This window comes from Vigna radiata, chromosome 7 (genome assembly GCF_000741045.1).
Source record: "Vigna radiata var. radiata cultivar VC1973A chromosome 7, Vradiata_ver6, whole genome shotgun sequence".
Taxonomy (NCBI): Eukaryota; Viridiplantae; Streptophyta; class Magnoliopsida; order Fabales; family Fabaceae; genus Vigna; species Vigna radiata.
Genome location: NC_028357.1, coordinates 48,818,361 through 48,831,329, shown reverse-complemented (window position 1 = coordinate 48,831,329; position 12,969 = coordinate 48,818,361). Strand labels below are relative to the sequence as shown.

General features: G+C 29.7%; 1 protein-coding gene across 4 annotated transcripts; it reads right to left on the bottom strand.

Moving 5' to 3' along the window:
• Positions 1-509: 509 nt before the first annotated feature.
• LOC106769249 (sucrose nonfermenting 4-like protein) lies at positions 510-7,932 on the bottom strand. Of its 4 annotated transcripts, none has more exons than XM_022784060.1 (15): positions 7,849-7,920; positions 7,660-7,696; positions 7,161-7,397; positions 6,950-7,037; positions 6,415-6,591; positions 5,785-5,922; positions 5,636-5,695; positions 5,222-5,311; positions 3,873-3,977; positions 3,600-3,744; positions 3,350-3,523; positions 3,021-3,084; positions 2,794-2,863; positions 1,193-1,307; positions 510-1,117 (listed from the first exon to the last, which is right to left on the bottom strand). In XM_022784060.1, exons 3-15 carry the CDS (start codon positions 7,283-7,285, stop codon positions 1,026-1,028), a joined length of 1,443 nt encoding a protein of 480 aa, XP_022639781.1. In that variant the 5' UTR covers positions 7,286-7,397; positions 7,660-7,696; positions 7,849-7,920; the 3' UTR covers positions 510-1,025. The 4 variants fall into 4 exon arrangements, with proteins under 4 accessions (XP_022639781.1, XP_022639780.1, XP_014510271.1 ...); XM_022784059.1 differs by having other exon boundaries at positions 7,834-7,908; XM_014654785.2 differs by having other exon boundaries at positions 7,161-7,462; positions 7,660-7,932.
• Between the last annotated feature and the right edge of the window lie 5,037 nt (positions 7,933-12,969).

The window sequence follows — 12,969 nt, the reverse complement described above, 5'->3', positions numbered from 1 at the left end:
GTTTCGACAACATAGGCATTACCTTCACTCTTCTGTAAGTTTCGAAATATTATTCCGGATTTCCTTCGAAATGAAATTTAGTTCAAATCGAATTCAAGTCTCCCTATGCAAGTTCAACATGTGTTACCAACTCACCCATAATTGTATTAAACCGAGCAAAACTGTATTATGCAATATCGAATCTATCCTGTTAAGGCTATTTTGATTAGTTTTGTATTTTACTCTAATGGATTGATAAAAGACTAAAAGGTTTTATATTTCATAATTTTTTTGGCAGCCTTTATGGTCACCAAAACTCCATTCATTGTTTTACGGTGTGCACCATGTACTGTGACTTTTTTTTCCTTACATTTCGACTTTGGAAATATTTTTCTGTTCGGGTTCGGGTTCTGGTTTTCGAGAATAGCCACCGAATAAATTTCATTTCTTAAATTTAGAACCAACAAAGAAATTGATGCATTGTTTTCTTTCATTTTTCGTCCATTACCACCAACTCCTTTCCCCTTTCGTTCATTGAAAAAAGAAATACCAGTTTCGCTTATTATGTCCATCACCACTCCACAAAAGGGATAGTTAACAAATGCTATTCCTCGAACTACAGCTAGCCAACAAAAAATAGTATTTCGAATATTGGTCCTCCCATAATTTTCCCCCCGAAATTTGTGACTTCACAATATATGAAACGATTACAAACATTGTGCACTCCCCTTTGCCTGTATCCATATGAGGAGGACAACATATTTGAACATAATATGAGTGGGGAAAGATGAATAAATTTGGGGCAATCAGGCTAAAATTTACAGGCCTCTTTCTCTAGCCTAAAATCTTAAAACAAGGCAATGAAGCAAGAGGCCAAACCAATTGTATTTCAATGAAATAAAGATGAAATCACCGTGTAAAAGCTCTGGAATCTCTTCTTAGTGGCTGTGGCTGTGGCTGGGCCGATGATGGTTGCCTGACTATATGCATAAGTGTCATGACCACCACACTATCTGTCAAACTTGTTTGGTCACCAACAATCCAAACTAACCAAGGAAGAACTTGAATATGTCACTCAGTGATATGATGCCTTCTACCCGCTTGCTGCCAGCTTCCACAATGACTAGCCGCCTCACACCTGCATTGAAGTCTGGTTAAACTAAAAATAAAAACAGAAAGCTCCTTTCATCTGATAAAGGCCAAAGAAACGTGCCTGGTTGTGACAAACGTTCCATCACTTTATGCAGAGAATCAGTTCGCAAACACATCTGACATCTTTGACTTCTTGGTTCGAAAGAACTGTAAAAATCTTGCCCTAGTTGCAATGCCTGGAAAAATAGACCAACTTAGGTACTACCAACAGTTAAAGATGCAAGCTTTCACCCTTATTCTTCAACTGATTTAACAATTAACATCGACCAAAATTCTAAAAGGAAATACTGGAACAAAAGGTAAACAATTTCCATTTTTCCTCCCTAAAATGTGACCGTACAAAGGAATCCAAACAAGGGGAAGAAACCGGGTGACTTTCAGGAGATAGACATACAAATAAATAGCAAAATCCTTATAACTAGCATTAGCAACGAACTAAGAGGTTTCATTACAGATTAGATAGAAGAGTTCATTTTCCCCATTTAAAAGAAATACAGCCGCAATCCTATTTCACGGTACTATAGCTCACCTAATTCAAATCAGCCATTAAGGGCAATATTGATTATCCTATTAAAATCAGCATTTTTCTTGACAGCTTAAACAATCAGCTTTTAGCTTCTGCTAAAAATATTCTCCACTAGGTGTGGGCTAATATGGTGAAGGTGGGGTTTACATCAGCACAATCAGGAACCGAGCATTGAAAATTAGAAATTCGAAATAAATGAAAGATTTTATTGAATTGAACTGCACACTCCACACAAGTTATATCATCCAACTTCTCCCAAAATTGAGCTAAGTTGACTTTAGCTCATGGGAGAAGCTCCAATTTATTTTAATTTCTTATTTTCTTATTTATAAGTGTTTATAGAGAAGTCCTAAAAAACAAGCTCCTTCACCATTTTTCTCCTTTACTACTAATTCATCCTCATCAATTAAAACTCCCTTCTTATCCATATATCACATTTTTAGGAAGCCCGTTATATCAGCTCATTTTGACAACCAAAATGCTACAAGCAGACTAGTACAATTTGACGTGGATTATTATTGTCGGTGTCTGTAATTCATCTGCCTAATTCTTCATGACAAGTTCCAACAAATGGGATACATTACCAACATTTAAAGGATAAGTTCACTTTTGGAGTTCACACAAGACTTAGTAGAAAAATAAACATCGGGGAAAGTAACTCTTTATTGGTAAAGTGAATGCCTATTTACATTATGTACACATTAATTCATTGATGCATATTAACTTTCAACACCAGACAGAAGGATATATAACCTCTGCATCAACAGCACTACTATACTACCATTTTGAATAAAAGCAATCTAGTTCCATGTCAGACTTTACATTACCAATTAGCATCACATCAAGCTCTATATCCTTTTTGAGATGAGAAACGTTGAAAAAACTATGGACATTACACAACCTCAAAAGGAGGGAAAACACAATTAAAGTATCTTAATTCTAGATACTCTTTATTGTGCTGCCTAAATTTAGGGAGGAAAATCTCTGATTTAACGAAATTCTTAACATCATCCTCATGCAATTAGTGTCATACAATCGGCAAAACTACCTAACCAGAAAAGATGAACTTTTCATATTTCTATTTTTTATTTTTTTTTCATGAATTGTCAACAGAAGTTTTAAGGAAAAAGGCTTACCTGATGAACCGTCATTTCATCAAGATTAATATGTGTATAAGTTCTGTCCTTTGCCAAAGCTGTTATATCACTGTAAAAACAAGGAGGGGAGGAAAAGTGAAAAGTGGACAAGTGCCTCTAAACATCGAACTGGTGGTAGGACAATTTGATGATTGGACCATAGATGGATTCCAAGTATCTCGAACAAGGCATCAGTGAGTGTATTGACAAGTATGAAAACAACTAACCTTCGACAATATATATCCAGCAATGAGTCGCTGTCATCAACTATTGGAATTGAACTTACTTGAGCTACAAAACAAAGAACAAGATGTTACATTAGCATAAGCAAACACCTCTATAAAAAGTCATTTCTTTATATCAGAAGATGGATCGTCCTTACTTTTTATTTATTCTAAACATTCATCTTGTATTTATTGTTTAATTACACACGAAAAAAACCCTTCTTCTCAAAACGAAGAGAGTACCCTCTACCATCAACTCAATGCCTCAAAAATATAATAGGATACCAATTTCTTTTGTACAATATATTCAAAGTTAGACAAAGAAATCACACCTTGAACTAATAAGTTTAGGGCTGAAGTAAGCGAAGCATTTGGTCTCAACATTGCTAGAGGCTGGCAATTCGGCTCCCCAATTTTGGGCACCCACGTACCCACAGGGATTGCACAGATTGGAAGTTGAAGTATGGGCAATGAACTAGAACAATTCCTAAAATACCTGCAAATGCCTGAGAAACCAATTTGGTAAGAATCAACCAAATCTGAACAAACATACATATAAAGAAAGTTCGGGAAAAAACTTACATTTAAGGATTCCTGAAAGTGAAGCAAGATGTAGCAGCTGGGGAAATGAGCCATCTTCAGAAGATGAATGAATAATAGGAACTGTTGAAATTCCATTTTGCAGGATCTTCAGAGCAATCTCTTTCAAATTATCATATGGCCCTGCCTGCATAAATGAAAACAATCAATGTATAATGGTCAGAATGAAAACAAGCATCATCATATAAAAAGTATAATTACACAATAAAGGCATCCATATATCAATGCCAGGAAAAGCCAACATAAAACACTTACACGGATAAAACCTTGTGTAAATGCTGTCCATTTTCCTTCTTTCCAAGCCGATATGGTATGTGTTTCAAGCTCCTCTTCGGTCAGATTGGACCCATGATTTCCAAGCTGAGAAAAGGACCAAGTTTTAACAAGCATTACCAAATATTGAAGACAGATGAAGTGCAATTCCCTAAATTTCTATTTTTAGAGTAAAATAAGATAAGAAATATTTTCTGTTATGAAATTTCTCCCTTCGTTATCTAAAATGTGAATGATTTACAGAAGATTTAAATTACTTACATCTTGTGTTACTACTCAGTCAAAATTATTTTTATACTAATATAATTTTTATAATTTAAAATTATAATTTAATTCAACACAGTCTTAAAAGAAATTGGTTTTAAAATTCAGTACATGTCAAAATTATATATTTATAGAGATAATTAATTAACTAAACTATTATAATTTGTTAATTAGATATTTTTATAATTTGAAATAGTATATAAAAATACATTAAAGTTTATTTCAAAAAGCTATATACAATTCTGTCAAAAGGGTAAGTTGCCATTTAAATGATTTAGATTATGTCATTTTCGTCAGACGCAGAGAATCAAACACAACATAGAATGATACTATTCTTATCCTTTTTCATCTGGTCTTGTTTTCCATTGCATATTAAACAAAAGATTACAGTTATCTAGTTCATATCCTATCCTGCTCTAATCAAGCTCCCTTGTCCTATTCCTATCCTTTTTCATCCCATAATGTCCACCAAATGGACTGTGTTCCAGGCATTTGAAAAAAAAAAAGGTTAGAAATTCTTAGAAGACAAACCAAATTCAAATTTTGAAGTTGCTTCTTAAAAACTAGAAGATAAATGTTATAGTAACTCCGTATCGTATTGTTTACGCAAATAACATGCATTATCTATTCATCACTTATTCATTGTCAATTGCTCAACTATTATTCAGATTCTTCTGTTTATTTTTTTCGCAATTGGGTCTGGCCATTTATTTGATGGAGCTTGCCATGGGGGCAAGGCTGCAGATACAGTTCTTGCAAGAAGATGGTTGGACTTAGCACACAAGTATACAATTGGACTAAATTAAAGAAATATGAAGCAATGGGTCCACCTTTCATGAACAAAATTAACTATAATTCTATAACCAAGTAATAAATATTTCTCTTTGGTTTTCTAATTCATTTTTTATGTTCTTGATAACAGGTTCTGTAATTTGTCATGCATCTTGTATATATTGATATTAGCCTTTCCAAGATATTTTAAGTGTAATACAAACCATGACGACAAGAGCTTTTCTACCAAAAACATGCCAACAAGATGGGCTAATACAGTCTTGTACTTGACATACCTCTCTTAAAATTAAAATAAAATCCAAGGCACTGAGAACTCCAACAAACTGCCCCTTGCAGATGTCCCAAAGAGGAGCCATGGGAATTCCCTGTAAAATTACTCGATTCATATAAGTAGTATGCACAAACTACTAATCAGCAACAGAAAAAACATACAGTAATACTACAGATGAATATGCTAGAGCATAAAATGAAAGATGCAAAAGACTCAAACATTGTCAAAGCAAGAGATTTCTAAACAACCTCTCAAATTCAACAAAAGGATTCGAAAGTATACAAGTTATTTCCAGCCTATTTACCCAGGAAAGAAAGGAAGTAACATGCAGTATCCAGTATTCAAACAGATTATTAGCATAATCACTCAACATATTTGAAAAGTCAATATAAGAATTTTAGTCCAAGCAAAAAGATACCTGCTCATGCAATATGTGGAATGCCTGTTTCACAGGCAGATCGACATCCAAGGTAACAACCTGTGGCCAGATGTCACTAAATTAGTAAATTAAGTAATTCTAGATGGAAAGTCACCAAAAATAAGGGGTTGATGGTAAAAGTTCCAAACCTTGCCTGACTCAGGAAGTAATTCATATGCTGTGCACGAAGATAGGAATGAAGAAATACGCTGACGAGAGGTCTGTACATCAGCATCTGATATCCTTGGTAACAACACATTACTTAATGTACCATCTGTCAATCGGGCCTGAACAATGAATTTTCATAAGCAAGGAAACGAAAATCTTAATCTATAATCTATAGCAATAATAAAGGTGATATGATGTTTTGGTAAAGACTTTCTTAGACTAAATTACCCTTCATCTGCTGGCTCCATAAACTACTACTTCCCTCCCACTTCCACATATTCTATCCAATCTCTTTACTCTCTCTTTTCCGTTCATCCCACTCCCTAAAGCACTGACTATCCCAAACCTTCTAAGATGTGGGCAAACATTTACACACAAAAAAATATCAATTTATGTCAGACCTAGAAAAATGAGTATTACAGAATTAAAAGACATTAAAATAATGGGATCTAGGAGTTCCAGAAGGATTAAATACAATCTTCAGATAGATATCAATATGAAAACTATTCTATGAAATTTCAGTACCAAGTACAACTCCACCAGCCAGTATGAGAAAGATAATATATGCTCGTAACAACATTAACAACTGTCAAAGTATAAGTAATGTTTACCATGCGTCGAAAAGCCTCGTTATCCACATCCATGTTAGATCCAGAAACCGTGTCTGGAGTTAAAAGAGGTACAAAAGGATCAGTAGCCAAAAAAACAGTATTAACTATCCCATATTCTCCAGATAAACAGGGTTGATGCTCATCATGCCGCCATTCCCCATCAACATAAAACTTGTACTGCATTCAAAAAACTATGTAATAAGTATCTAGCCACCAAGAATAAAGGTCAAACCTTTTAAACACATTGACACCTTCATAAACAGACTTCAGTCAGAAAAGGGCGGTATTTATTGAGAAAATCAAACATCGCAAAACAAAATATCAAAAAAAACTAAGATTCTGAATAGATCTTGCCTTCAAAACTTCTACAAATAACTGCACTAAATAACATTTCTCTAATGCTGTCTATAAGGTATTGTCATTAACATAGCTCAGTGCGAAATGAACATTTTGCCACCAAAACATAAATTATAAACAATAGACCACAAAAATTATGAAGTGCACAAAACTTGTTAGTCAGACACTATAATATTACCTGATGATAACCAGGGGCCAAGCTATGAATGACTTGAAAAACAGTTGGGCAGCCCTCCACTGGCGACATTTGTAGAAGTTCAGACCACCTGGAAAGTGACACGAATCCCACGAAAACCAACACAATAAAATCAGAAGAAAGTGGAGCCCTTTTCACCAAATGGATGATGGTTGCAGAAGGATTGAGGTGTGTTAATCTACAAAAGACTCACCGTGTGAAAGAACCGCTTAGATACACACTTCTTCCCCCATATGGCCACACAAACCGCATGGGAATTAGCACAGCCGCTGCCACACCACCAGCATCCCTCGCAGAATCCACGCTTGGACTGAACATTTTACCTCCAAATTCAGAGTGCTACACTGATAATACCCTCCAAGAACAACACTTCATTGCATCATGCCACCTTGTTCAATTCGTATAGTGAATGCAGCACCAATTCAATGCACTAAGAAGCCAAAAAGAAATAAAAAAGAGAGAAAGAAAAGGAAGAATTCATCCCAAATCAAAATCCTGTCGGGAAAATAAGAAGTCAAAATTTTGATGCTTTGTTTCACGAAAAAATGTAAAACAGACAGTGCCCATAGCTCACTGCAACAGAACCAAATAGAGATTTGAAGAAGGTACAAAAATCGACACCCTAATTTGCATGCAACAAACTCATTGACTAACAGACACAAAACCCTAACCCTAAATCGAAAGAAACGTACCAAATCGAGCCTCGAACGTCCACGAATTTAAGAATTTCTGGAGGAAAAAAAGGCTTAGAGGAAAAAAAAAGAAAAAAAAAATATAGAAACCCTATTGAAACATAAGAGGAAACAGGCTGAGAAAATCGAAGATGGGTGAGCTAGGAAAGAATCCAACCGTGAAAAAAAAAATACCAAAAAAGACGAAACCTTGAAATAGATGCTGAAAATTTATCACTGAAGCCAAAAACAAAAATTGATGTTAATTTAATCTGAACATAAAGAAAGGAACAGGATCAATGATATATGATTTATGAATCTGCTGCTGACTAATCATTGTTAGAGAGAAAAAATAATTTGTTTTTATAATAATAATAACAACAACAATATATAATAATAATAAATAATTATAGGAAAATGTCAACATGCATGATTTTAAACATCTAGAGAAATATTTTTTAATTAAAAGATGACATGTTAATTAATGTTTTAAGAGCTTAATCATCAGCCAATAAATCACTTAATTTTCAAAAATTATTAATGAGATGCAAAACTTTTATAACATCAGTACATCTAAATTAAATTCTTGGATACGCGTATATAATAAATTTATTAATTTTATAATAAAAACACTTAACGTGGTTCATATTTAGTTGAAGGTATAAGATTATTTACATTAAATATATACTAAAATAACTCTTAACATATTTTCGTCATTGATTGAAAAAATATATGCAAAGATTTGCATTGATGGGTGGAGAATGGGAAACATTGAAAGAAACAAGTTTACCGTGAGAATATTATTTCAGAATATATAGTAGATATTTTTTTAACTTTAATATTAGTTCTTTTTACTTGTATGGATTAAACATGTATTGAAAAATTATAATCATTTAAGTAATAGTATTAAACTATATTATTGTTAATAATATAATCCTTTTTCACATTTGTTAAATAAGATAAACTTGTAATTAGATGGTGTAAAACTCTTCTGTTAATAATTCAAAGAAAATGTTCAAAATTCATTTGAAGATGTTGTTGTCACATTATTGGAGTGATGCACAGTATTTCTGTTTCACTTGATTTTGTTAGAATACGAGATTAATCACCATTATTTCTTGTATAATATGGTATAGTTCTAAAAAAAATTATTTAATTCTTCCCAATATTTTTCCAATCTCTTAATTTTAATGCAAGAGGGCCCCTTGATAGCTTTATTTATGAAGTTACCGATATAAATACATATTAAAAGGACATTGTTACATAAACTGAAATAAAGTTGATCACTAAAAATATTTATAATAAATATCTATAATTAACTAAGAATATATTTTCTCAATATAATGACTGATAAAATAAATAACCATCAATAATAATAATAATAATCGTAATAACATTTGAATGGTTTCAATATAAATATATTATCATATGCTATATTTATCTTTTATTTATTTTTTATTAAAAAACTATAATTTACTTATATTCTTGAAACCTATTTATGTACATTAATTTGATACTATAGTCTTCTGTATTATGATAGAAAGAGTATTCATTTTCTCGTGTGTACATATTGTTTTTCAATTTTATCCTTTAAATCATTTAAAAAAAAATATATTTTACAATGTTATCTCTTGAGTGATAATTTGCTTATATTTAACTATTTTCTGACTTAACTGGTTTTTTCAAACTTAAATATTTTTTTAATTAAAAAAATATCTATAAAATAATTAAAAGCTACTCATAATAAAATTATAAAAAATATTTGTATTTAACTTTACAATTATAAGAATGATAATAATAATTTAATTAATTTTTTTTATCATAAAAATGAACATACGTTCACTGATTTTGAATAATGATAATATATTTTACTTCTCATATGATAATAAATAAATAAGTATATATATATATATATATATATATATATATATAAAGAATTTTTCATTATGTGGTCCCACTATTTTCCTAGTTTATCATTTAAATAAAAATTTTATAAATTTAAAATAATTATATTATCAATTTTATGATTTTTTTAAATTTGTATAAATTTCTCCGTTTTTTAAACTTAACCATTTTAAAATTATAAAACTATTTACAATAATTTTATAAAAATTATTTATATCTAATTTTATAATTTATTGTAATATCTTAATTAATAGTGTAAAATATTAAATAAAATATTATAAATATAACGATCAATAAACAAAGAAGTATATTATGTTTATATATACAAGTCGGTATTACATGACCCTAAAATCATGTCGTTGCATCACCGTTGTCCCACACGAGATCAAGCGCGACATTTTCTTCTGCACATATTATTGAGATGATCATTATAAACAAAAAGAATACGCAGACAAAACAAGCACAAAATAAAAGACAAACTAATGTGCTAAAAAGAGAAATTCATAAAATAGGCATAGAGATGTTATCACATATAAACCATCAATGATAAAAAAAACATATCACATACAAAAGAGTCATATTAGACTTGAAGATTTAGATACATGTATTAATATCATATTCTAACGAGTTGTACACTTGTGGTAACCTCTAGTAGAACAGTTGCAAGTAGGTTTCATTCTATCACACATAAGATTAGTCCGTTAACATCATTGACCAATGTAAACCATTTAGACATGACAACTCCTTGTACGAAATCCATATATCAATACACATAATATTTTAACCACCATTAATCTTTTTTGGATTAATACCAATCGTTCTCATATTACATTATAAAAACAATCATCATTTTAACATCCATAAAATCACAAGTATTAAACATACCATAAAAGGCATATGAAAATTGAGTTCAACTTTAATATTTTTGCTTAAGGAGTAGTGCTTGAAGGCACACTAATCCAAGGACCAGGTAGCTCGCCCAACGAGAATAGCACTGGAACTTACAGACTTAAATTCTCACAAAAGTTGCCCAACGAGACTCGCGTAGCTACTTCAAGTTAGTGAGCTCTTTGACTTTGGTTGTGTATAATGAGATTATTCTCACACAACGACCATCAAGTCAATAGTTTTCTAACTCTGACCTCACCTATCAAGTATATTCTTGCCTAACAACTTTTAAGTCAACGAGGTCTTTGACTTCGGTTGTGCCCTATGAGATTATTCTCATCCAACAAAGTCTGTACATAATTTTACATATTTATGTCATTCTAGCCCAACAAATCAATTCAACAACAACCACAAATGCGAAAACATACCAATTATCAAATTATACACATTTTAACGACTTAGTTAATTTCAATAACAATATCAAACATATAACATACTAAATTTTAAAATACAATTCATGTGAGCCAAACTGAATCCTAACTCAACTGCATACATCATATTTCATCAGACAATTCAATCATACAAACCGAATATCACACAAGCATGCAATTAGCAATTACAAGTTATTTATTAGTTAAAAACATTGCAATGAGTTTTCCTTACCTAAGAGACAAATCAAACTCATAATAATCCTATAAACACTTCCAAACACACAAATACCATTAGAATCATTGATTACAAAGACTCTTATAAAAGACTCGTACAGTACATGTGAACCAAAATATCTCACATGCACAGAAAGAACACACCAATCAAAATAAGAAATAGAAAACTGATTTATTCTATTAAGAAACTGATTGAAAAAAGTTGAGAATTCACATCAAAGATCATCATAATCATATTTGATATTCAAACAAATGAATTAACATTACGAAAATCTAAAAAGAAAAGAAAGAGCTTTAAAAGAAAAACATTTACAAAGATTATGCATTTTTAAAATAATAAAATTCGTTTATAAAATTTTTATTTATAGTTTAAATTTTTATTATTAAAATAATAAAGTTTTATTATTATAAACACACTATCAGTTATAAAAATTGTTTTTCTAGACTCTTGGGGTGCCTTCCAAACTCACCACCATTTAGGTAAAAGTTTTTCTATTGAATTAAAATAATTATTTTATCAATTTTATCATCTTTTAAAATTTAACAAATTTTTTTAGTTTGATCATGTTTTTTAAACTTAACATTTTTTAATTATAAAACTACATATAAAACAAATAGAAATTATTTACAATAAAATTATAAAAATTATTTATGTATAATTTCATAATTAAAATAATAATTTTATTATTACTATTATAAAAAATCAACACATACGCGTAGCGCATGTGTTTTTACTAGTACTATTATATAAAGATGATTATTTTTTGTGTGTATTTGTTTTTTCTAATTTCACCCTTCAAGTAACTTTTTTTTTTTAATTTTAATTGTTTCTCTATTTAATCATTTTTTAATTTTAATTATTTATAAAAAAAACAAGGGATTAATTATGTTTTTGTTTTCTTAACTTTTAGGAAAAATTAGAATTAGTTTTTCTTTTTAACTTTATATTAATTTAGTCTCTCATTTTTAGAACTGTGTGAATTTAGTCATTTTAATCAAATTTTGTTAAATTTATTTGAAATTTCATATGCATTTTTCAACTAACATTGAAGAATAAATGTAAATAACTCAAATGTTATAATAAAACATGTTTGAAAAGTCAATTAAACTTAATAAAATTTAGTTAAAATGACTAAATCTACACATTTTTAGAGTTAAGAGACTAAATTAGATTAAAATTTCAAAGATGATTAATTCTAATTTTCACTAATTAAGACATCAAAAAATATTTAACTCAAAAATAAATAAACTAATATCATCCACAAAATAAATAAATATTATATATAATTAAATTGTAAAAACTGTTTATATCTAATTTTATAATTATAATTTCATTTTTTTTTCTTATAAAAAAATGAATACATTTGTTTTCACTTATATAAATAAAGATGATTCATTCTTTTTTTCTACATTTGTTTCCATTTTTACAAGATAAAATATCCGTTTATTATATATTAAAATATTTTTTAATAATTAGAAAATATCATATTTATACTTATATAGGAGATGACTTATGACGTATATTAAGAATTTAACAGAGAGAAAACACGGCATATTCATTACCTTAAATTATATTGGAAATGATATTACAATTCTTATATGAATTTATTATGAATTATTAATATTATATTCACTTGAATAACACACATGTAATATTATAATCGTTGATTCATTTTAATAATTGACTCAAATAATCACATAATCAAATAAATGCATCTTATTGTGATAAAAAAATATAAAATAAATATCGTTAACGAATATTCATAATTAAAAATGTTTATATATATATATATATATATATATATATATATATATATATATATATATATATATATATATATATATATATATATATATATGGGTTTGCTAATTT

Coding starts and splice junctions, on each gene's coding strand:
- LOC106769249 (XM_014654785.2), bottom strand. CDS start 7,285: ATGTTCAGTCCAAGCGTGGATTCTGCGAGGGATGCTGGTGGTGTGGCA. Junction 2,864..3,020: donor CTGGATATATATTGTCGAAG/GTTAGTTGTTTT, acceptor TTGTTTTTACAG/TGATATAACAGCTTTGGCAA. Junction 1,118..1,192: donor GGAACGTTTGTCACAACCAG/GCACGTTTCTTT, acceptor ACTTCAATGCAG/GTGTGAGGCGGCTAGTCATT.